Source organism: Xiphophorus hellerii, chromosome 5 (genome assembly GCF_003331165.1).
Source record: "Xiphophorus hellerii strain 12219 chromosome 5, Xiphophorus_hellerii-4.1, whole genome shotgun sequence".
Lineage (NCBI taxonomy): Eukaryota > Metazoa > Chordata > Actinopteri > Cyprinodontiformes > Poeciliidae > Xiphophorus > Xiphophorus hellerii.
The window spans coordinates 14,971,175-14,998,622 of record NC_045676.1 but is presented as its reverse complement, the minus strand read 5'-3'; the positions used below and the strand labels follow the sequence as shown (position 1 = coordinate 14,998,622).

Here is a 27,448-nt window from a genome sequence, read left to right as displayed (position 1 = left end):
TACAAATCATATTTTGTAAACAAAAAAAATCATGCTTTGTGGCAGAAGATTTTACTGAACTACAAATAAAGTTTCATAATTAAAAAAAACCCACATTTGTTTTTTATTGTGTGATCATCTTTACCTGAACTGAATGATATGGGGAAAATCACTGTTGAAGACTAAAAAGAATGCCACTCACAACTTACCACCAATTGCTTCTAATAAAATTTAAATAAAATCTTTCCTCCCTCCCCGTATTCAAAATTTTATTCACATACATAGGCATTAACGATTCATAAGCAACTCTGCACTTTCAAGGTAAGACTAATATAAAATGTCAAACTGTAAAATGGAAATACATGTATAAGGCAAACTTATTTTCTTATTTGGTTCACTTCATCCTATCCCCTCAATATGCACTGGAACTCAGGGGCTGGAAGCCTACAGGGCAGAATAATTTATGTTGCACTGTACCACTGAGCAGCGGCTTGTTCCTGCCACTGAAACAGCTTTGTGCCTATATGGTTACAGAGGAAAAACATCCATGATAACGGTATTAGAAGAGTAAACTGGGTTTACATATATGCCATCAAAAAAAAATGATATATATGTAATTGTTGCAGTGTACAGTAATTGTGGCTGTTACGTGGGCGTTTTGAATATAATGCTGGGATAATTTGTCCTCCATTTGCAGGGTATACACTGAAATACTCATAAGGACTCGAGAAAAAAAAAGCTATGCAAATTGCTGTAGGGCATAGTCTACTTTGTCTCTTATTAAGCACTGCATGCTGAAAATATTATGTGCTGTAAGACTAATTTGACGTCTTAACTCTAACTTTAAAGTTTAAGAGCAAATTTGCGATAACACAAAGGATCCAGATGTTTTGTTTAGAAGCAAACCTTTTCCCTCTCTTTTATGTTTTTGAGCTGAACGTGATAGTGGTAATGTTTGAACAAAATGCTCAAATGAATTGTGTGAATTATGTGCAAAGTTCTACCTGTTTTGATGTCAACCTGCAGTCAACTTGCATATAAACTCCAAAAAAAACTTGAGCAAGATATTTATTTCTGTTACAAATATGGATATTTTGACATAGGTTTTTTTCATGACCTCAAGAGAAAATTTGAGTGTTTGGTACTGTAAAAATGATTGATAATAGTTTAACCTCTTAACTACCACAATGATATTGATGTCCACACAGAACCTATGTATGAGATGAAAGCATTGTAGGGGCGACATTTAAAATAAACACTAGTGAGATGATTGAAACTACGATTGAAAGCACATCATTTAAGATTAGAATATTTTCATCAGACCAATGAAAAAAATTCTAACACAGAAATGTGGGCTTAAAGAAAAGTATGTTTAATACCTGTTTAAAGTATATTTCCAAGATGTACTTTTTATCTGACAAGTTCAAAGCATCCCATTGAAGGAAATGTAATTCCTTGCAACCCCAGTAGAAAGGTCCAGGACAGCTTTCTACTGCTCTGTGGTCTAAATCTGATGCTAACATGTCCATAATTGTTGCTTTCAGCAGTAGTTGGGGGTCATGGGCGTCCTAACTGTTCTGCACCTATGCAGAACAGTGTTGCTCAAACTTTTTTTTCCGCAATTTTAGCAACTGTAGCTCATCTGTCAGACCAGACCACACAGACCAGCCTAAGCTGGTAAACGAGCCTTGAGAACTCATGACTATCACTCAATCGTCTAGCCATCACAATTTAGTCTTTATCAAACTCACTCGAATCCACATGCTTACTCTTTCTTCTTGCTTCTAGTGCATTTTTTGGATGAAAAAATATCTACTTAATGCTTAATACATAGCAAGCACCAGCAGTCACCATAAAGAAATAATAATTGTTATTCACTTCATCTGTAAATGGTCAAAATGTTTCACCTAATTGGTATGGGGATCATAGCTAAAATAAAACTGGATAGCAGTGGATAGCAGCCTGTGTAGCCTTAATCCTCTAAACACCCGAGTTACTGATCACTCATTCTCAGAGCACAGACTGCTGTGATGAAAAGGCTCAATTCCAAAACTGGAAACCAGGAGGCACTTTCAAATGTGTGTTTTCAAGACTGTAAGTCGCAAGATTCCAGAATATGCACCATCCTGGTTTTAATTCAAAGCAAGACAGGTGACACCAGATCACAGCAGAGCTTTATTAGTCTACTGCATCAACCCAGGATTTATTTTAAGAAATGGCATCTTACAGAAACTGAAATGCGACAAACACATTAACCTCAGAAACTTTATCATTACAGTGTTAATATAACTGATTGTCAGGCATCTATGTGTCTGTGAAACCTGCTTCATTGAACTAGCTAGTGTGCTCCCGAGCAGGTGATTTCTCTTCCAGGACAATCTTACAAAAGACGTTTTAGTTCTCTGACAAAACTCAAGAATGTGTTACACAAGATATGTAAATGTTAACACTTGCCAAGGCTTTTCAGTCACACCTTGTGAGTGAAGTAGGCTCCTTCTGTTCGAGGGTGACAAGAAGGATTCTAGGTGTTTTACAAAGCGATAAAATCAGACAGCTGGATTGCCATTTTTTTAAGGCTGTAATTATTCCCCCAACTTCTGTACTGCAAATATCCTTCTGTCTATAGATAATATAAAGTAGTTTTCAGAAAGGATTAGGCAAAAGGTGAAGTTAACAAAGAATATTTGCTGCTAAAACGTCAAAATAATTTTCCACTGTATTCACACGGTTTAAATTAACATATTATTGTTTTGGGGATTCTGATCTGCTTGAATAATCACCATGAAATAATTAATTCTTCAACTTATGCAACATAAAAACCATAATAGACCGTTTATTTTCCCCAAAATGAACTCAAGATTGGTTTGTGTCTTTTGTTTAATAGAGCAAATATATATGTCTCCATTTTTCCTGTATTTGCTTTAAGCCTGTGAGAGTATGACAGGAGACATTTAGCGGAAGTGTGAGAACAGTTAGTTCTCAGTGAGAAGGGAATAAATCATGACAGAGCGAAATTGACCATAAACTTGTGTTAAAAAGGATACCCTGAACTATGAGATATCACACCTTCAGCAGCCTGGGGACATGAAAGGCAAGACTACTTCTCCTTTGGAAGGGCATGAAGAGCCATGAAAATATAATCCAAGTCATAAGATTTAAGGTACACAGATAGAATACTGTTAGCTATGACTTCTGATTAAAAATATATAAAGCAAACTTAAGTACAATTTTGTTAAAAAAAATCAAATAAAAAGAAAGGAATAACAATGAGTATATTTTATAATGAAACTTTTCATTCTATATTGACTCAGAAGAAAATTGATTATGCAAATCTGTAAAAATCAAAGTTTCTAAAATAACCTAACACACTGACAGAAACTATGATGAACCCTGAAACTGGAGATGCCGGCAATATTTTTGATAAGCTGGTGCAAAAATTGCTGTACTTGCAAAGTAACATTTTCCTGGAGGGATTATTTCAAGTATAACTTCAGATGAGAGATTTTTCTTCTTCAGTTTGAGGTCAGGCCAATTGTAATTCTGCAAATTGAGGCAACTGTTGGTTCAACTTACAGTTTCAGTTGGTTAAACTATCTCATGACAAACAACATATTTCCAGCAGCTTATTTTCAGATATTTAGTGGTGTGAATTTTCACTTGTTCCATTTAGGGTCATTGCACATGATTACACTTGGTTATCTGTTGCTCTACAGTGGAGCACAAAGGGAGATATGAAAAGACAGTTGAGAAAGGGGAGAGATGGAAAAAGTGAAAGGCGATTTTCTAAATTTAAAATCTTGTATGTTCTCTCTGGTTTGGTTGTGAATGTTCACAGAAAGGTCCCATGAACTCTCATTGAATGCATCTTAATTCAACATACAGTTAAAACCAGATAATTGGATACACATAAAATTACCTATAACCTTATTTTGCTGACTGACAGAAACAGGACTAAACATTCACTGTTTAAAGTCAGCAAGGATGCACAAAATTATTTTCATTTGCTAAACAATTTTGGTTTCCTTTCAAAAACCTTTCAAGACTTTGCTGAATTTTTTGCCTATTCCTCTTAACGGGGGTTTTAAATTAAATACTAATGTTTTAGCCTGCATTTAAAATATTCCACATTATTTGGTAGCAACACCTGCCTGCATCATTGTCAAGTTATTTGTGTTGTATTGATTGCAGCACATGATGCAGATCTGCTCTTGCTTTATGTTAAGAGTCAACTTCTTGGAGTAGCTAAGCTAAAGTAATGCATACCTGCCTAATAATGCTTCTACAGTTGTTGTAACTGCTGCAGTGAGTTTGAAAAACTATTAATCTCACCTGAGGTACCAAACTGGCATCGTGTGGGGGAAAGTTTGACCAAAACTTACTGTACAGTATTTATTTGAGCCTCTATGTTTGACCCTCTGAATAATGCAAATCCATGAGAAATTAAACCGTTTGCATTCATTTCTCTTTTTGAATTGCAGTTAGATCAAAAATAACTAAGGTCGGCAAACATATCAGCACAAAATGTATCCAAAGCACTCAACACTGTACAACTCCATACTGAAAAATAACAAGAACACAAGAAAAACAGTCCTGTAATAATGTAATAAACAAATATACTAAATCAATAATAATAATAATAATAATCAAGGGAGAAACTCATAGTTAACTAATGGGTAAATATTCTGCAACATACAGAGTCTGGTTTAAACATTCATATCTTTTTCTGCTTTAATTTCCAAACAAACTAGCAAAAAACCTATCAACTTCAAGCAGCCTTGTTCAATTCCAGAAAAAAAATCTGTGAAGACCTCATGCCAATATTTTATTGTACAAATGGGAATGTCTAAGTTTCTCATAAAGTGGGCAGAGTTTACAAAGTAGATGCTGCAACACACTTAATTAGTCTCTCTTCTGTTACCAACAGCAACAAGAACATAGATGACATAGATCTGAGTTTTAATGAAACATGAACGTAATGAAATGTGATATTGACAAATCAAGCAAAAACAAACTATATCATTGCAGCTGAATATACCGCATAGATACAGTTACACATACGACATGTTGCTTCAGACATGTGAGAACAGATGAACAATAGGAAAAACATAAAACTACAAAATACATTATAGATGGGAACAAACATAAAGAAACATTAGTAAACTGTCTTATGTAAGCCCAGTATGAATACTACAATTGACCCCATTTTACAAGTCTTTTCAAATTAGGTCATCACCGTTTCAGTACTCAGTAGAGCTATGAAAGCCATGTGAAACAATGCAAACTGCAATGAAAACAATAAAAAGCTCATCTGGGGAATTAGTTATTTGAAAAAAGGAATAATTCATAAACTTCTAAAACATTTCATCATTAAAAAGTTATCAACACAGCCTTATGTATCTTACAAACATATAAGACAATAATCTTCTATTTTGATATGTAATTAATTGTATAAAAAGAAGTTAATCAATAAAACCTCTCAGTGATTTATTAATTGCCTGCAGAGTTTGAATCTGCTTTCTGACATGCACCTATGCAATAACAAAGATGAGCATAGCAGTGCATGAAAGAAAAACAGATAGGTGGCTCGAAACCTTTGCTTTTACAAATACAATTTATTAAGTGTGGCGTGCTTTTGTATTCACTCTCCCTGAGTCGAAACCGTTTAGAAGAAGCAGCTTTTGTACCAATTATGGCAGCAAGTCTTTCACCAGCAAAACACCAGGTTTGCACAAACTCATTTTGATTTTTGCAAAAACAGTTCAAGACCAGTCATGCTGCATAGAGTGTCTGTAAACATTAATTTTCAAATCTTGCCACTGATTCTCAGTTGGCTTTTGGTTATGATTTTGACTAGGTAATTTTAAAAACATACATACTCTTTGATCTAAAGCAAGGGTCTTCAAATCCAGGTCTTGAGGGTCGGTGTCCTGCAACTTTTAGACGCATCTCTGTAACAGCATACCTGAGGCTAATAATGAGGTTGTTAGCAGAAATCTGGAAAACTTGACTAAATACTCGGGAAGTAATTGTGTCAATAGATTAAGACATGTTGGACCAGGAACACATCTACAAGTTGCAGGACATCGGCCCTCAAAGCCTATATTTGATGACCCCTGATCTGAGCAAGTCGTCAACCTTTATGTTTTTAGCAGTGATGGCATAGTTACTTTGAAAAAGTAACTTTAATCGGATTGCTGATTACTCCTTGAAAAAGTAACTTAGTTAGATTACTGATTACTTGATTTGGAAAGTAACTAAGTTACATTAAAAGTAACTTTTTTAGTTACTTTCAGCAGCTGCTAACAACGCTCGGCCACCTGTGAAAATTACATTGATCTTTGCCAATACTTAATTGCAAGTTATTTTATAATGGTAATGTCAACAATGTATCTCCACTTAAAAGGTTGAACTGAAGGGGAAATTGTTTAACGGTAACAACAATACAAAAACACCATTAGTAATTTGTGTGTTTCAGTATTGTCTGGAAAACTATAAATATGATTTTACCCCACCCCCGCCTTCCCCACCCACCACAGCGTCCAGGTTGTGCGTTACGGCCCTGCGTTTGTTGTCAGAGCGCAGTGCACAGCGCTCCTCCTGCCGCTCCACAACTCGGATGTCCCGCTGCACTTGAGACACTTATCTTAATATTAATAATTATAATGGCGTTTAGTTGCACAACTTTACGTACTCGTTCATTTGTGGCTGTTTTCACGTTTATTGCGCTGTTCATATTAGTCTCGATGTTTGCAGTTTTCTGGAGCGCAATGTGAAGCTCGACGTAATTCAGAGGTAATATATTAACTTGACATTAACAAAGACACAGCGGGAAATGATGACCAAAACTAACTGGATGTCAGAGAAATGTATATTTGTACTAATGATGTTTTTTAATAACATCCCTTTTACATATTATATTAAATAAGATGATCAGCGGCTTTGCATGCCGTCATTGAACCATAGCGTGTGCAGCAGGAACCCTAAACATCCAGCTGTGAGAAAACTAATACACCACTGTGAACAAGCAGCAGTGGTCTGTAGTCATTTAGGCCTTTTTCAAATATTTCATTCAGTTGGAAATACTAGCAAACAAGACGCAGTAACCAAGGAACCATCAGCATTTGGAGGGACCAGAGATCAAACTGCTAGTAATGCAACTGGTAAATAAGTTTATTCATCCATTAACAATACATTCATTAATCTTAGAAATCCAATAACATAAAAACATGATATTTTTCAGGGCCTCTCTTTTTCTTGAATAGAAATGTGGTTTTAGCATTCAAATGGAGTAATGAAACTATCAAAAATCAATAATGCTTTAGAACAGAACTGAGAGGAATGGAGTCTATATAAAGTACACGATCTAAGAAAAAAACAATCTATTTCTCTAAAAGGTCAGCGAGCTACAGAACTGCTCAAAAAACACAATCACCGTTCTCGTTCTTCTCTGACACCGCAGTCACTCATATTTTCCCAATAATTCAGGGAATTACAAGCCAGAAGCCATGAAAGAAGCATTTCAGACCTTTTCTCACTCTAAGTAATCGCTTTATTAGTGACACAAAGATGAGTTTGTGCTATTACATGGATCCAGAGGGTGTAATGAAATTTGACTCTACAGCAAAGTAGCAATAAAATAAAAAGGAGAAGTTGACTAAGAATCAATATGATATATACTTGATCTGTTTTGTCTGTTTCACAATGAATCTACAAAGGTTACAAGAAAGCTTCAGATCGATGAGTAAAAAGGAATTTAATCAATGATTTTCCATGTCTTTTAAGTTATTTGGAACATGAAAAAATCTTTAGGACGTTCTGTGTGCCAAATGTTATTTTTATGAGACCAACATTCTCAATTAAGTGCAGCTCATGTGTGAACCCATACAGTGAAGCACAACCTATCCAATCCATTTTACTCATCAAGTGCTTTACCGTGCTTTAGAACTTCAATGTATTTCATTGGGATTTTATGTTGTAGACCAACATTAAGTAGTGCATTATTGCAAAGTGAAAGGAAAATGATACAAGGTTTTCAACTTGTTTTCCGTACAAAGGCACTGTAGAATCTCCCATAGTCCTAGCAGTTTAAGAGGGTTATTGTGGCAGCCTTTTGAGAACTCAATAGGAAAAATAAATGGTAATGGAGTGACAGAGAAGTTACAAAGTATTGTTAGAATACTGAAAATACTTAGCCATTAGCTAATAATGATGCTTAAGTTGGTGTCTTCTGTGAAGCATTTGTGCCAACTCTTCTGAGTTAGCACCAATTCCCAGTTTTTATTCAGATCTGAACTTGTATTTCTGTATTTCAAAATCTAAAATGCTTGGAGTGACCCACCTAAACTGGATCACTCTAAACTGAACTGACATTCCCTCAGACATAATTTTATATAAATACATAATTTTTTGTATATATGAAAGCAGAAAGGGGAGCAATTTTCAGTACTTTTCTGGTCTTAGGAATACCTAAGAATTAGAACGTCAACATATGGATTAGTAAAAACTTGCCTCAGTCATTGTACAATAGTTACATATTCCTTTAAACAGAGTTTGTGATTTGTAAAATCCTTTACTCTATGTATAGGTATACATGTATATGGACAAAAAAAAAACCCCTAGGGTTCTTAGATTTCTATCAAATATTGCTGAAATCTCGTTTCATTGTAATGAACCCAATATTGTGTATCGTCTCGTCTTGAGAGCTAGGTGTACTATTATTATCTTCCCACTCTACAGCTAATGGCAGACTATATCATCAGAAAAAAGCTCCAAATAGGTAAAAAAAAAAAAAAAAGCTCTTATCTGTATGCATTTACTATCTGGGTATTTTTCATTGGTTGAAATATGGATTACCTAAAAACAGCATGAATAAAGATTATAGCACACTATGTACGGTATGAGTTTACATGGCATAACTTGCATGTTTGATTTTCCAGAACACTTAGTTCTATGCATGCCTAACTCCAGTATATGTAAGGGCTAATGCAGTTAGAGCCCAGGTCTTTGCTTCTATGTCTGCTCACATAATGATATTAGGGTTGATTCTACAGTTTGATCCAGCTATCAATGTCAATCATGTTAGCACTACTCAAAGCGGCAAGCCCTTAAGGGGTATTGGCACTAGGGGAAGGGAGGAGAGAAAATAAAGGCTGGCAGCTTTCTAATGCAATATAACTGGCAGATCTGAGAGCTTTTTATTATATTAATATGTTCCTGGATAATTCTATCTCATTTCCTAACATGACTTAGCCTAAAACCCCAATCAAAGTCTCATTTTTTCCATCACCTCAATCGAGAATGGTGACCTGAAGTTGCTCAGACTGCTATAGTTAGCCAAAAACTATAGCAGTCTGAAAAGGATTTTTTTTCTCCATTCTAAGTTCAAACCATAATTACCAAGGAAAGAACATTCTGCAAGAGCTACACATGGGCATAGCAAGTGTTGCACCTTGAGACTTGGTTTGTTATTGAATGGATCAGATAGTATTGTGAAGATTATTTCATTGTCTTCCTACTCTAGACTTAACCCAGTGTAACCAAATGCTAGAATTAAAACAAGAATGGATTTTTTGCAAGTATTCATAACAGTGGGTTTATTTTCACTTGCCAAAAATTTCCTAAATCTTACAAAAACATGAAACATGGAATTGCAGCTATATCCTTTGCAAAGTAACTTTGAATTTGAAGGACAACTTTTTATTACTCATTAAAATGTAATGACGGATTGCTGTAAAGTCAATGACAACACAAGTGATTTTCTGCTGTCGCTATGTACTTGTCAAGGAAGTCATGTTAAGTTTTTTTGTATCGCACATTTCAGCAACAGGGTCGTTCAAAGTGCTTGAATGATGTAAATCAATGACGTAATGCAATCTGCGTCACAACATTGCGATGACGCAGATTGCGTTAGCGCAATTGAATAATTAATTGAGTTAACTGTAATGTTTGATAACTATCTATTGGAAGGCTTGTGGATTGAAATAAAATTATTCTTTCATAAAGTGCCTCAAGATTACATTTGTAGTGAATTGGTGTTATGTAAATAAAATGAATTGAATTTAAGATGCAAACACATATTTCCTTTCAAAGTAATGTCAGGATCAGCCAATCAATCAATCAATCAATCAATCAATCAAGTGTATTTGCTTAGCAAAAGAGAAGGTCATTGGTAGGCCTTAAATTCCTACGAGAAATGCATTTAATGGTATGAAAGCAAACATATTTTGAAAAAAAAGAGAAAACAAATCTATTGGAAATTGCAAAGATGAACAACTTTCAGTTACCTGTTCTTATATTTAAAAAAGAAAATGATTAATCAAATGTAAAAGATTAAAATCTAGGAATGTTCAAAATATGCATATAAAAAGATTCAATCCTCTTTCAGTTTGTAGATATCTCAGATCTACAAGTCTAAATAACCTACAGAAAAAGCCTGCATGACTTGATCAGCGGTTGCACTGGGCTGATTGACAGGAAACATGGATACAATAAAAGAACTTTTAGCTAAAGCAACAAAAAAGATGATACAATATCTCCCAGGATCAGACTGCCATTTTATGGCACAATAAAGTAAAGTAGTCAATTGTTATACAAAATATGGTAAGTACTCAAATAACCTCAAAGAAATTTAATTTTGCAATTTGACACCTTGAAATTGACCTTTGTCTCTTTAAGAAGCACCTGTTCTGACACTTTGCCTTCAGCATGTCATCACAATGCTTTTGCACTATCCCATTTATAATTGTTTTTAAGAGTCTTGGACTGAGCAGTAGTTTTTATGATAAGCTCAGCAGACTTGCAGTTCCACCAGGTGTTTGCTAATTGCTGCTGTTAGTCTGGTGGAGCTGAGTGGGGAAGGTGCCGACAAGGTGTGCTCTGTGAGGCGGAGGCTCAATTTGGTTGACTGCAACTCCATGAAGAAGATTTGTGGAAACAGGCCACTTTGGGTGTTTAGGCAGCCCCAATTTGATGCCAAGAAATTCTGAAACATGCCTGAAAGTCAAATCAACATTCCAGGTAAAATTGTGATGAGGAAATAACATTATAACCTAATATAAAGCTCAAAAAAGTTGATTTTGCATAATGCTCCCTTCTTTCTGTTGTCATTATTGGTACTCAGCATTTTAGGTCACAAATCAGCAAACCTTGCTGATTTGTGAGCGTAAGTGCTAAGTAATGTCAATCAACACATTCTGCAGATGCTTGACATTAAAAGCTTTTTACTGTCTAATTACTAAAAGGCCTTAATTAGGGACCTGTTGTAGAAGTCCAACCTAGATTTGCCATAGTGCTGACAGTTCTACCCCTCAGCATGATAAGGAAAATGGTAGATTATATAAATGTAAAAATAAATGTCAGTTATGTAACAGAAAACTTTTTTTTTTCCTAACGAGAAGTCAAATAACATGGGTGACTTTATTATGATCACAGTATAAGGGAAGGAGTAGGTTCTTTTAATTATAAATGCCACTTCATAACATGGAAAAGTCAGAAAAAATGCACTCTCAGTGAACTGGTGTGGTGAAGATGGTCTACGGCAGAAAATATCCATCTAACAACAAAAAGTAATTCAATATTTTCCATAGTTTTTATCGGCTAAAAGTCGTTTCCAAGGTTTCCCATATCACTCTGTAATGTTATTGTTATTATGTCCCATTTTGTAGCCCAATCAATTAACTGTTACTTTCAGTTCTTATAAAAATGCTATATAAAGATATAGAATATTCAAGGAGCTTTCAAACATGCATTAAAGGATCAAAGCAACACTCCAGGTATGTTTTTAAGGAGGGAATAACATCTAATATGATGTAAAGCTCAAAAAAGTCGATTTTACACAATACTGTGTAAAATACTGTGAAATTATTTAATCTTACAAACGCAATATTTTTTTTTAGAGGGGACCTATCAGACTTATCCCAGGTAGAAAGGTTCTTTAGCCTGGGGCAGAGACTGCAAGTTCTGTTTTGCATCCTTTTGTGCCTTTTGGAGCCTTGCCTATTTTTAAGGCTGACCATCTCTCTCAGAGATCCCCCTGCTGTGCTTCACCTTTTTCAGTCAGACTGCAGTTACTGCACTAGCATTTTGTTTACAATGAATTGATTACACCTGGGTGCTGCTTTTGATGTTCAAAACCCTGGAGCCATGTGCTCAGTAAGTGGAAGTTAGTAACCCTGATCATTATTTTATTGGTGTTTTGGTCTATACAATATGAGCGTAGCAGGCAGTTTTGGCAGACAGCTCTCTTGTGGGTCAGCACTACACAGCCACAGAATGGCCAATATATCAACAGAATCAAAGTCTGAATTGCAAACAGAAAAGAAACAGAGGGGCAGAGTGTAACACCAAAGTTTGTGATAGTTTTTATGATAATTCAGCTTTTCATTACTTGACTCAAATGAGTAGTTGATCAGAATGTGTAATCTTAGGAAGAGACAACCAATCCACATCATTCATGTCTTTTTCTTTCTTTCAAATTTGGCTTTCACATTTGATACCTTAATTGTCGTTTTTTGAAGGTAAACAGTTTGATTCTTTAAAGACAAATTGACCCAATCAACACTTTCAGTCTAGAAAGCAGAAAGGTCTCAGTGTGTCAATATCTCTCTTCTCTCAATATTGGTTGCAATCTAAGCCAATAAGTACCTAAGTGGGATATTTGACTTGGAACCAACTGCTGATTACTCATTCACCAACTCCATTCAAAACCAGATTTTAATAAGCATTGGATTTGTTTCATACTGTTAAAATGATTAAAACAATAGTACAGATCCCAAAGTTAATTGTTTCCTGTCAATATGTTGCATGCTTTCATTTTCTGTAGGTTAATTTGCCATATTGGTAACTTTACTGGTTTCATTACAACATTAATCAGGCAGTGCTGCTCATGCAAATGGCTGCCTCCAGTTTGCTGGCCAACACAGCAAAAATGAATCATATTACATGTGTTCTTAAATCACTGCACTGTCCTACTGTTTTAACAGCACTGTAAAGTCTTGGGTCGAAATACATTGATTAAATTTTCTCACATTTGTTAGAAGCATGTCAAGTATGATCCCTGTGTCTAAGGAGCTGAGGAGTACCTCAGCTCATTAGACACCTGCTTGCATCAGATACATCCAGGAGTAAACTCTTATTTTACAGATGTAGAGAAACTATTGGCTCCATAATTTCTAAGACTGTTTACTCCAACTTTTAACTGTTTTTCATGTAAAGAACACTGGATTGCCTTTTGTACAAATGACGCTATTTGAAAAGAATGTCTTTACCTATAGTACATTAACACTACATAGTCTTAAGAAAATGCAATCACTAAGCACTCTAAATTGCTTCAATTTACAGAGTATAGACAGCCTCCACTTTCAGCATGCCTGTTGCTGGATGTTTGTCACACTACATGGAGCCACTGAGTTGAACCACATTTACAGACAAGGTCTAGATGACATTTGTGAGTTGATTATTTTAGCTGTCTTCCACTTACACTAAGATCAGAGTAATGGACATAAATAGTCCAAAGCCTATGCCACAGGTCCTAACTAGATTGAAAGTTTTTACCTGCAAAATGCCTCAGAGGGATGTGTCTGCGAGCCAGCCTTCAATAGCTGATAAAACTAAGTTGTTTAAAGTAAGTGGTGTGCTGGTGCACAGTGGACTGCAGCTTGTCGTGCGGTACATTAGGAGTTGACAGATGGGAGTGAGAGTATGGGGAACCAATGATTTATTGCTGTGTGTACGACATTTAAAGTGGTGGGAGTGCTAAATCTGGAGGGGCAATGATGTAAGAGGAAATTAGTGAAAGAATTAAAAAACAGCAGGAATAACACAAAGAAACCAAACATGCATTCTTATATTAATTTTGCTCAGTTCATTTGCATTAAAATATAATTCATTATTAAACTAAAAAACAGTCTGAGATACTGCACGCAACAAGTGAAAGAGAGATGAAGAAAAAACAACAACAGCTCTTAATAGTTGACACTCAGTATAAATGATAAAGGAAATAGCTATAAGTGTTTGATAGATGTCCTATTTCAATAAGCAAGTGGATTGTACTGGGAGACTTATCTACATGTTATACAGGGTATTTCCTCCAGTTGATCTTTTGTAACATTTTGTCATATTACCACAAACCTTCCACCACCTCCGCTTCCAGAGCCACAAGAGCAGGCAGCCTGTTCCAGCAGCTCCTACTCAACCCTGAGTTTTCTCTTATTTATTTTTTTCAGATATGCTGTGTGCCATCTTGCTTTTCACACAATGCAGCTGACTGTTATATATGGACAACTCTTTTTTCAACAGTACTTGTGCTCTGAGAGCAGCCACGGTCATATCTATTGTTTACACCAAAGATCAGCTGTTAGCTCTCCATAGTTGTAGCCCATTAAGTGACACAATATTTCCTGCAAGGTGAGAAGGAAGCGACTTGGGACCTGTACTGTCATCAAAATATGGAGGAGAAGGTACAGATACACCATCACCTCCATCACAATGAGAGGAGGACTTATTGTATGCCAGCACTAAAGAGGTATACAGCTCATCAACTATACTTCGCCTGGGGGGCTCAGATCACAACTTGGTTCATCTAAAACTTGTGTATAGGTTTAACCTGTATGTAGACTCCTTCTGTACAGAGAACCAGCTGTGAGACACACAGTAAGAATATGGTCTGAGGAGACTGAAGAAAATCTGAGAGATTGTTTTAGCTCTGCTAAGTCTAGGTTAACCCTGGAATAAAGGGTCTCCTCAAGGAGAAGAAGAGATCCTTTAGATCAGTAAACAAGAAAGGGTAGCTGCAGGAGAACAAAATCCGTGAGGTTTGGAAGAGCCTAAGGAGTCAGGTTTGATCAGACACTCACTCCTCCCCAAGCCCAGTCCCCCCTGCGCAATCCCACTCATTTGTGATGACTGCCTGCTTTTCTTTTCTGAATTTCACACCTGTCAGTTCTCAGCCATCACATACTCCTTCAGCTTAGGGAGAGGGTGATGTACCACGACTTTGACTTTGAGTGGACTCTCGTACGTACCTGGGTGTTCCCCTGAACAATAACCTGGGCTGGAGTTATAACCCTGATGCTCTTTACATGAAGAGCCAGAGCAGACAATACTTACTAAGGAAACTGAAGCCTTTTGGATTGAAGTGGATGCTCTTTTTTGACACTGTAGTAGCATCAGGCATCTTCAGTGTAGCTGCTTAACAATTCTGGCCTCCCTTCCCTCTCCTTCCTCTGAACAAGTGCAGGTGATGGGAGACAGAAGAACCCTGGCTACTGTTGGACAATATCTCCCTCCACATGCATGAACTGGAGTGCTCCTTTGGTGACAGACTGCTGCATCTTAGGTGCACAAAGGGGCATCATTGCAGATCCTTTCTCCCAGCAGCTGTTAGACATAATCATCACTATTTACATTACTGCTGTTACTTGCACAGCTTTCTTCTTGTAAATAGTATATTGCTGTCTTCTATTCACAAACACTGTATAAATTTATATCTTGTACATTTTAAAATGTACAAAATATGAATGTTGCACATTTCTTTTGATTTGAGTATGCCATTTTTAATTACTGTGTAGTATTTTTGTACTGTATATTTATACTTACTGTACAGTCTCAAATTTGTCTGTAGCAACAACAGTCATGCTACAGGGACACTAGTGTCACTATTTGTGCCTCTACTGTGTCGTGTTTTTTCTTTTTTCTTTAGAGACTAAAGACTAAATTTAGAGACTTAAAGACTAAATAATTAGTCTTTAATTATTTTTACCTTTTTGTGAAAAGACATGCCTAGACTTAACATTCACTTCCTGCTTATGCACTTAATTTTTTACACTTAGCCTGTTTTGCAAATAAAACTGTCACCAACTTTAGTAGATGTCCAAGTTGGTAACAACATACTAGACTTCTGGCTGTAATTGCAGCGAAAGATGGCAGTTGGCCTTTAACCAAAAGAAAGTTTGTGGCTGTAAAAAAAAAAAAAGAAATTGTTTCTTTTTTAAAGACAAATACCTTACGCTGTTTTTCTGTTGTATTTGCATATTTGTTAATTAGAGTTTTAGAATATCACTTTAAAGTAAACTGTAATCCCTTGAGACAGAACTTGTTCTTCACTCTAGATAACACCCTCCAGCAGATATACACACTCACACACACATTTATCTTTAGAAAATCCTGCAGGGCTCCACTGGCTTTCTTTGCATATCTTACAACTGTTCCCTACTGTGATCTTAAGGTCAATATGTTGCAAATGGCCATATGTTGCAGAGAATTATCAAAACATGTTTTGTTCTGTAGTATTGTGTTTTCTTTAATTTGAGCATTTTTTTTGTTCTTGCATTTGTTTTGTAGACAAGTAGTGGTGGAGAAGCAGACAAATGTTTCTCAAGAATCTAAAATTATCAAACATATTTGACAATTTTTTTCTTTTACTTTTTTAGGTCTGCAATAAAATAACATATAGCAGCAAACAAACATAATAATAATAAAAAAAAGCACAACATTGTTTGTTTTGTAAAGTTATCTACTTGGGGCCGCCTACATGAGCTTAGCTTTAAGAAAAAAATGCTCTGAATATCAGACCAGGGGTCATCTAACTAGTATCATGGTAAGGATTTTAGAGAATCTTTTTTCCTTTCTTTCCTTTCTACTTGAATTTTAAATTCAAGTAGTCACCTCTATTAGTTTTTTACTGAGACGAGTAGTAGAGCGAATGAGATAATATAGTTAAAGCAGATACAACTGAATCAGATATCTATGTATATGTATGGTATAAAAAAAACATTACTTTGTTCATGTCATTCATTAAATCAGACTAAATTTACTGTTTATTGTCTTAGGTTATTTTTGGATGACCAATATTATTTCATTAAGTCGAGAATTCAAAATTCTTGAGTTATTGAGTTGTCTTTAAAACATTTGAGGAGGCATTGCAGACTGGTGTAGACAAACATGACCTCAAACTGGCCCATTTCTTGACTGCAGGCATCAATGGATTTGTAGTTTACCCACCACATCCCAACACCAGTTGACGGAGAGCCAATCAGGTAGACAGAGCACCAATTTCTGATTATGCCATTTTACTCTGCATCATATTCTGTCATTCAAAATAGAAAATATTTTTGGTAAACCTAACTGACCTTAAACAGGAAAAGTTTAGCTGGATTTAATTAATGTCATTGACAAAAAAAAAAAAAGTTCTACCTTTTTAAACAGTGTTTGCAAATATTTAATTTTAACTCAGTAAGAAGACATACTTTAATACATGTTGCCAGTCAATGTGTTATTAGATAACCCAACTGTTGCTAGAGCATTCTACATGGCAACTCTCAGAGGAGCTATGTGAGCAAGAAGGCCATCAGTTTCCCCCTAATGATCCTCCTACCTCACAAGTCCTGTTTAGTTTTATGTCCCACATCCAACTTAGTGTGACATTCGTGTGCTGGCTATCACACTCCCTAAATCCTTCTCTCAGCTGTACACAGTTTTGCAGAGTTGCCCTCTTTCAGCTGTCATGGCTCTTGGCTATGGCTATATTCTGCCCAGGCTCCCTTGACCCAAGCTAGTAATGCATTACGCCCCAGATCAATTGATAGATTCGCCCTGTCTGAGCTGCCGTAACTAAATCAGCTGCTCCTGATGATTCAGCACCGGCCAGGGAGCCGGGCCTGCTGTCACCAATCACAGATCACCAGCAGCCGAGACAGGTATGGACATTCTCCTGTCACTTGAACCTAATTTATTGCCCGCTACCACATTGATTAACCTTGTGCTGTGGTTCAAGCTTCCTATAAAAATTTGTGTTGGTAAGGTGGGGCACTTATAAAGACGGAAGAGGAAACATAAAGGCAACAGGATGCTTACATTACTTTTGTAAACTTAAAAAAAAAAAAAAACATAATATACGCAGCCTCTCTTTCAGACTTTTGGTGGTCAATCATTGCTTTGACAAACGTGTTAGCTATCATTATGTACTGAAAAGGAAATATTCAGCTGCCTCCTTTACAGACCAAGAAACTTTCTCATTGCATGTTATGATTCATTCGTTCAATCATTCCTTTTCTATAGCCATTTCATCCTGCTTCTGGTTAGAGAGGGATGGAGCTGTCATCAGGTAAAAGAGAGGGTACACCCATCACACACAACACACGCAACCATGCAGACACACTTTCACTCCATTGATGAAATAAAAAGAATCTCCAACATGGACACTTTTGGTCTGGTGGAGAAAATCGAAGAACCAAAAGAAACCCTGGGCATGCTATGGGAGAACATCACATCTAAACATTGGTATAACACCACAAGATAAGATGTGAGATGGTTTGCTGTGTTTTACTAGACATAATGCAAAACTTAAGCAAACTCTTGTAAGTTTTGGACTCTGGACTTTTGTAAGAGATGGGACCGGATCCAAGTCGACTGAGCTTCCCAATATGATAAGTTTTTGCAAGCAATGCACAGTATGTCACCATTAACATCAAAATTGGGGAACATTAATGTGGGAGTCAGTCACGTGGTATTTGTATGGGCAGTGGCCGCTTCTGATATGGGCGACATGGGTGTATTTTTCATGCTAATGTAATATTCAGCCAGTTGAACAGAGTCTTACAGCAGCAGATGTTCACGTCAGAAATTGATGACATTGCCCAAAATGTTAATAGTCACAGAGTGATGGAATATGAGAAACAGAGGAAAGATGAAAATAGGCATATTGCACCTGCCATCATCATCCAACTCTAACAATAAGAATAACTCTCAATTGAATTGATTACATATATCCTTCTGGATATAGAATGGAACTGGTTACCTTTAAAGCCATATTTTTATCAATAGAACAAATAAGCAATGTGTTCAATTTGTTCTATCCATCTTTCTTAATTGGAAATACAGAGAATACTTTCAAATCTGTTTTTTCCAATACTTTCGAGAGAATTAACATAACACTATACACTGGAAATTGTATTGGGTTAATATGAGCTTTAGCAAGGTAATTTGGATTATAAAAGAATGTTCTTTTCCCATAAATTAAAATTGATTAAAAATAAAAAAAATTAAGTTTCACATTTCAATCTATTTAACATTGCTATTTATGAGCAGGTCCATATCAATATTTTCTTCTGAAATCATTCCAGGTTGCTGATTTAAACTTATTGGGGTAGTTGAGCTAAAAAGAGAAGCATTTTGTTCGTAATGCTTCCATGATTTACTCTCAGTTCTAAGCCTGGACAGCCAGAGGCTGTCAACAATCTCCCAGCTGTAGCCTCTGAAACACAACTCATGGGCCTAATGAACCAATGCACAATTACTTCAGGAAAAAGCTGGCTTGACTTAGGAGTAGAAAAAGTATGTGGGTGTTCAGAAACACTATCTTGTTTTTATTTTTTGTTTTAAGGGTGACAGGAAAGAAATATCTATGAAACATCCAAACAACAATCAAAAATCTTCTGTGTTTTTATTCCCTTAAACAAGATGTATCTATACTATTCTACTGCATGTTGTTATGTAGAAATACACCAACAGATGGAATAATTTGACAGTGTTGTGTAAACAGCATGTCTGTTTCAAGTCAAAGAAGCTCTGATTATTTTGACATAAAGTGTAAATGTAGACGGGTGCCTGTCCTGTTGTTTCTCAAGTCAAAAATGTCCAATTTCTCTAACTGATCTGACTAGAGCAGTCCAAACCAATTATAGTAATGGTTTCCTTCTGACAGCAGGAAACAGCAGAATGACAAGAAACTGAAGTTGCTGATCCCAAATACAGCAAAAGATGTCCTTTTTTCTTTCCCTGAGCATGTTGCGTTCTATTTTAAGCCTATGCTGTAGATGGCTTATTTCCATTTTAAGATTCTGCAATCATAAAAACTGAATTGCATGAGACTTGCAGGGAAAAAAGGATGGTGCTGATAACATAAAAATTAACAATTTAATTAAAAATAAGAAACATTTTCCATATGCATTACCATAAACACTAACCAACACCTGTGTTCATTTTGTAGTACTCATCTGTTCACTGACAATTTAGAGAATTTATAAAAGTTGTATAACTGTTTACAATTGCTAATTGTAAACTGATATATTATTAAGTATCTCTAAAGGATTCATTCTCCAATTGAATAAGACAATAAATCAATTCAAACTATCCTTTGAGTTACAAATTGGTCACAAGTGGACTATGAGTCCTTATGAGCAGCAGCCTGAAAAACAAATACAAAAAACTTCAAATGTATTTTTCTTAAAATTAAATTGATTTCTTTAAGCTGTGTTAAGGCTCACCTACATTTTAGGAATGGTTTATTTAGAGCTCAGCTTATCAGTCTTAACATCTGATTCCTTCTTTGAAACAGCAGCTGAGTTAAAAGCCTGCTTAGATATCACAAATGTTCTCAGCTTAGCCCTAAGTGACTAACTCTAAAGTACTGGAAAGAATTATTAATACATAATATTTATAAGCAGAATTACTGCCTTAAGTATTATTACCACCCAAGCAGCTTTGTTCACAGATGGCCATACTTCAGGCTACACCAACCAATGCAGACTCCAAGTGCAATCTTAGTAGGACAGATGATGATGCCATTGCTTCTAATGAACCAATAAGTAACCAGCAGCAGGCAAGCGAGTGTTATTTCGTAACTGTGACTGCATCTGTATCTGTAAGAAAAAAAAGCTGTAGCTGTCCAAGTACTGCAAACAAGAAAGAAAAAACGGTTAACCGTTAACCAGTGATCACTGTATGTCAGCTTACATCTGGAGAGATAAAGCAAATCACTCTTATGACAAATGCCTGTAGATTGCAACTAACAATGACCACTCCAAGCATGAACAATTTATGATGGGCACTTGTTTTGTTTCTTTGTTGTAGAAGTCTATCTTGGCAAATCCTTAGAAACATTGTTTATTTCACTTTAAATAGAGTCACAACTGAATGGAGGAAGTGATTGTAAGACAACATGCTAGTTATACCCCACATGCCTGGCAATATTTAGCCTAACATTAGCTTAACATTAACATACTGAATGAAGTAAGTCCATGCTGCTCAACATGGTCATGACTCTCCACATGCTATTGAGTACACTGTAGCTTACTTTAGCACTGATTCAAATTTTTAGCATCAGAATACTGGGTTCCAACGGACGGGCACACTTTAGCAGGCCCCGTAAATTAAATTAAATTTCTTCAGAAATTTTCTAGTCTTGATACTGTTCTTCACTGAGATATCTTTCAAATCTTGTTTTTCCAAAGAAGGAAAAACAAAGCTACACCATCTATCTGCCTCCACCAAACAATATTTGCTGCAATCTTCAAAAGAGGTACACCCAAAAAGGCATATTGCCAAAATATACACCACTGAACTTAAAATACACAGACTTTTCCATTGTAACATTTTCCTGTCAAAAATTTAAAGAATAAAGAAAAATATTGATTGCCCTAAGCATAATTTTCCTCATTTGTTGTACCAAGTTTGGAAGACTTAAAAAAGACAATATTGGGTTGGTTTTGGTCCAGATTCTAGTTTTAATCTGCAACATGGCATAATTATAGAGGAAGATCCGTAGAAAGACTGGTGGCAATTGTTGATGTGAAGGTGAGATTTAAACTTTTAAACAGACTTTGTGCCATTTATAGTCATTAGCTGGTCAGAAATTTGAATATTCTTTCTTTTTCCAACTGGCAAAAATGTTCTTTGTGTGTGGATGTTGTTACTAAAAAGCAATAATCAAATGTTATTTTCAGAATCTGTGAAGTGCTTCGAATGACTTCAGAGGAACCATAAAAGCTGTAAGAAGCTATTTGAAAGAAAACGATTTTCAACATGTTGACATATCTGGCTTATTGAGGTGGTGAGAGAAAGCAAGACTTTGCTAGATACCGGGAAGATGGAACAAAGTCTTCCTCCAAATATTTCTCCTCATGGAAGGAGGGCTCAGAAAAATACTGAAAATGCTGGTCCTATGTCTTATATTATAGGTTCTTAAGTAACTTTAGAGTCAAATGAAACATCAGGAGCAGAAAACTGGAGCTAGAATAGAGGCCACAGAATCCTCAATGGTGCATAACAGGCTGTCCTGCATTACTGAACTCAAAAAACATAAAAACATATATTTGTACATGTATAGATGGCATTTTCCTAATTCCTAACACAGTGATGTGCTGAAAACAGACATGGTCCTCATGGCATCTATTCTCAACACATCAGAGCTGACTTTTACCAACACCTCACCTTGCACTGTCATCTTTGGTCATCATCAGACCTGCTTGCAGCAGCACTCTGATAGAGATAATACCAAAGGGATTCACAAAAAGTAACAGATGGTAAGGAAATTACCAATATACTTTACAGACTCGGGACTCTGTACTTGATAAAAACATAGAGCGAGTGGATTATTCATTTTCTTTCATCTGCCTTCAGATCAATTCAAGAATAAACAATCCAGCATCACCTATATACCTAAGGGGTTCTTTTTCATGTATATCATATACGATGTTTGTTCCTTAACTCCTGAAACAGATAAAGAAAAACCCAGCAAAGCCCAACAGGAGCCTTAGAAAAGGATAAGCTACACCTACAGTACAAACCCTTTCCCACATGAACACAAATACATTGTGTATACAAATACCCTATATATTAATATAATTTACATTCAAAAATGTAAATAAAATGTATAACAAACTAAGAGTGACAGCATGTTTAAGTGGTTTGTTTGTTTCCAAAAGGTGCACAAAGGACTTTTGCACTTACATTGTTCATGTACTCGCTCAACAGGTCTTGCAGGGCCTGACGAACAGCGTTGCATTCAGCCACAATGCGTTCACGGCGGTCATCGCGTGTGCATGATGAGTCAGCCATTAGCGCAGCCCCACTGATGATGCTCTCCAAGCGCTCCTCCAAAGAGGGCCTGAAACGAGCCTCACTGAATGTCAAAGGGTCCAGGATGATCTTGTTCTGCAGGAATAAAAAAAAAAAAAAGCATGTATAAGGTCAGGAAACTAAGACGGGGTATACTGGCCAAAAAAAGAGATCAGAAGAGATCCAAACCATATCATGTGGTATGCTGTATTTCAATTTTATCCATACTGACTTAGAAAAATGTGAGTAAAGTGTTTTATGAGAGTATCCCCGGAGTAAAAAACAGCAGCATTTGCTTGGAGGGAATAATCTGTCAAGACAGATCAACAGCTGTGTTATCTGTTGACCATATTCCAAAAAGATTCCCGCTCACCAGCTTGTAAAATGATGTTTGTACAATAGGGCCATACACAATGCAACAGTTTGCTTCTTCCTGAAAGCTGACCGTCTTGCAAGGCAAGATCTCCAAAATGCATATTTTATATATAGTTTAAATATAATAATTGATTAAGGTTCCCATGTAGTACCAGAGTTGGAGTATGAACATAATATACTGAGAATAATGCCAAGTGATAAAAACCCAAAAGGAAACCTCATTGAGATCTATTGCCAGTGGGTCATAGCGACCTCTGCTAAGGCCGGTTATTAAGTGTTGATGCTTACTAATGAGGTCTACCTTCAGTCTGTTGAATATCTCTGCTCTCTGGTCTGAGGTAGGGGAAATGTACAGGCAGGTGCACTGAGCTCAGAATAATGATTCAGTTTCTTTTGCTATTTACATGTAAAAAATAAAAATAGATTTCTAAGAAACACAGTTATTTTGGAGGAGGAAACTTTTAATTGGGGGGATTTAAAGGTGGAAAAGAGAAAAATGACAAAAAAAAAGAGTAGCTTTGTGTAAGTCTATATTAAGTTAAACATCTGAACCAATCAACTTATTGGTTTTTTTTTTCATGCGTAAAGGTTGCCCTTTTCAATCTGTCAGTAAAAGTTGAAAAACTGCCCCTGAAACTCTGCTTTGTTCATGGTTACTTGAGACATGTCCATATTTTTTATATTTAAGGTTTGTTAACTGGTATTACTTTTATTTCTAAATTGAATTCATAATGTTTCTGAAACAGCTGCCCATCTTCTTATTTAATTAGCATTGTTCTTAAATTGTTTTATTTGATGCTTTGTGGTTTTCTTTCATTTGTATTTAAAACATTTTGAATAAAGTCTACTTCTCCAATTAAATGCCACACTAAGTCTTTAAACTGAAAGACGAGACGAGCCCTGCTTTTTTGTTATTTGATCAGTCATTTACGTTAAGCCTTACCTAATGACATTACCAATTATAGTTTGTAATTCTAAGCTTTAAAAAATTGGTAAAATAAATCAACATTGGATGCAATGCTAAAATTAGGATATATTTTTGTGATCTTAATGCACGTAAATCTGACAAGAAAAGCTGTAAAAATAACTTACGTGGAGAGTTTGGCATATGCTAAAAAACAGTAAGAACAAAGGCAGTGTACTTGAAGCAGGTTGCTCCAGGGACAGAGTGACAGACTGTCAAATGATGCCAAATAACCTCTAAAGTAAGAAAGAACAAGATCTCTAAAGTCTACTTTTTATCTGAAGCTGACAAGTGCATATGTTGGTGCACAAGATAAAAAGTGTAAAATATCTTACATGAACATATTCGGCATATGAAGGTTCATGATTAAATTCACCATGGGAGTAAGGAGTTAAGAAAAAGGTTGGACATGTTGCCCTTATTTGCAGTCTTTCTGATGGCATCTATCTCAGAAATTTCACATTTTGGTAGAACAAAAAAAAATTCAATTTACTCTGTATCTCAGTATGAAAAGGTCCAGAGAAGAAAAGACCATGAAGGGGAACTGAGAACATCCCTTAAGACTGAAATTATATTTTTATTTCACATGGCTTGTCAGAGTACAATTATAGTAGAGACTTGGGAATAATAAAGATGAAAAATGGAAAAGCAACAACAACAAAAAAAACAATGTAACTGAAATCTTTTCAGTTATCTTCAAAAAAAAAAAAACATGATTATGACTGACGGGGACAGCTTCCTCAAAGTTCGGTGATGAATAAATGAAAGTTTTCTGAACGTACTCATTCATCATCAGTTGGCCTGTTTTCTGGTCACTTTAGATGTCTATAGTAGCTTACCCAGTCTTTTGAAAATAAAAAGAAAAATGTCAACAATAATGCAATTTGTAATTGTTGAGTTAAAAACAATGTGTCTCACATACCTAATAAATAACATGATAGTAATTAATTTAAGGAACAATGCAAATTAAACATTAGTGCTCATCAACAAATGCACTTTTGCTCATCATTGCTTCTCTTTTGCTATATGATCTGAGACTCCAACGAATTAGAATTATTTCAATAAATCAAATCAAAAAGTAAAGCTCGGATATTATATAGTTTCAGTACACACCGGGTGATATAAGGTATGTCTGTTCATATACAACATGTTACAACATGTTAACTCAATCCTTGATCAAGGTTTTTTTTTTCCCATGAATTAATGCATCAGTGCAGCATAGAATAGGGATAATTGGCCTATGACACCGACAAGAAGTTAAGGAAGTTAATGGCAGCTTTCAGCTCATCTACGCTGTTGGGTTTGCTGTCTTCCACTGTTACCATGGTAATTAAGTACCAGGTGTTGTTCCTTTTAGTAGTGTGGGCAGGTGCCAGGGCTGACTAGAAAATGAAACAGCAGTTCCATAAAGCTAGTCAAATGAGGGAAGCATGAATGCTTCACAATTTTGTGTTCTACAGAAAGGCTGATTTTGGACTTAAAAAGGTGGAGAAGGCTCTATAAACAATTTGGTTCCTCAAACAGTGAAACTGGAAATTTCACATTGATTCTCTAGCAACTTTTATTGTGTGTCTCTCCACTTTTCTTCCAGACTCTGGAACCCTGCTTTTCAAATTTTGATTTTCAAAGCACATATTCAAGTTTCTGTACACAACTTGTGAATCCTAAAGGCTGGAGTTCTCCCTGTTGCTTCCAAATTTTTTCATGGTTACTTCCAAGCCCCTTTTCTTCACTTTCAATCTAAATGAATCATTTGTGGCCTAACATCCTTGTAGAAGGTGTCTATGACCATCTGTCTACACACCTGGCAGATTTACATTTAAAATTACAATTACAATTTCGGCCAAGATAGGAAATAGTCAGAAATATGAAAGAAGTATCAATTAGAAATAATAATTAATATGCTTTTATTGACATCTTAATGCACAGTGGCGCTGTTTGTAGCACTGTTGCCTTGCAGCAAGAAGGTCATGGGTTCGATTCCCAGCCCGGGGTTTTTCTGCATGGAGTTTGCATGTTCTCCCTGTGCATGCAATGGTTCTCTCCGGGTACTCTGGCTTCCTCCCACAGTCCAAAAACATGAATGTTGGGTTAACTGGTCTCTCTAAATTCTCCCTAGGTGTGAGTGTGTGTTGTTTGTCCTGTCTGTCTCTGTGTTGCCCTGCGACAGACTGGCGACATGTCCAGGGTGTAACCCGCCTCTCGCCCGGAACGTTAGCTGGTGATAGGCACCAGCTCCCCTATTGATCCCACTAGGGAGAAGGGTGTTAGAAAATGGATGGATGGATGACATTTTAATTAAGAATATGACATATAAAAATTATATACACTGTTTAAAAATATTTACTGTCTTTACAGTAGAGCGTTTTTATTATTGCTGACCAGGTTCCAGGATGTCTACATCATTATTTTGGCAATTAATCTTTTGCAATGAGCTCTATATGTTTGAGTTTAGAAAGAAATTATTGCCATCACCCTAATCTGTTGATTGTGTGCACTGAGAGTGTGCAAGATTTAAAGTTAAGACTCTGGCTGTGTGGCTCCAAAACATTAATATTACTGCCACTCAGAGGAAAGATTTTGGTAAAATTAAAAAGATATACTTTAAATCCAAATCTGCTAAAGTTCTGGATATTTTGGACATAACTACAATATTTTAGTTTCCACATATGGAACTGAATTACTAAAATGAACTTTTCAATTACAATCTAATTTATTAGGATCCATCTCTATGCAGCGCCTTTACGTGTGAGTAAAGCGTCAGGCCATAAAATAGTGTGGCTGAAGGTTTATGTCAAACTAGAAAATTTTCTTGTTTGTTGGACAATATTGTACAATTACCACACTTGCAGTGCTATTAAATGGTAAAGCTTGAAGGAAGTGCTTTCAGACTTTTTCAAAGCGTGAGTGCTCTGTGATGACAACCCCTGTTCAGAGAACTCTTATTCATTTCCTCAAAGTTCTTAGTAATAACCTTTTTCCTGTATTTTCCCATTTATCGCTCTATATTTTATAAATACAGCATGCACCACATATAAAGCTATTTTTTGTATTATTCCTACAAAAATCTGATCTTTTTTATACAACCCGTCTTAAAGCATACTTTTGTCTCAGTTTAACATTTGCTAAGTATCTTGTACCTAGTCTTTTTTTTTTATGCATTGTACATCTAAAAACCTATTCAAAAAATCCAGATTACTTAAAGAGACACAATGGCTGGAGCATCCCACGCACACTTTTTCCCGCAGGGATTTTGGGTCAGTCCGTAGCAGTCTGTAATTCTGTTTGAGTATACCA

The 27,448-nt window shown here is 36.0% G+C and overlaps 1 protein-coding gene across 1 annotated transcript in view; it reads right to left on the bottom strand.

Moving 5' to 3' along the window:
* Window positions 1-27,448, bottom strand: part of ctnna2 (catenin (cadherin-associated protein), alpha 2) — a 321,544-nt gene that overhangs the window by 226,975 nt on the left and 67,121 nt on the right. Inside the window, exon 7 of the mRNA XM_032562146.1 lies at window positions 22,705-22,908. Coding sequence (XP_032418037.1) covers window positions 22,705-22,908 — 204 coding nt within the window. The remainder of the gene's footprint in view (window positions 1-22,704; window positions 22,909-27,448) is intronic.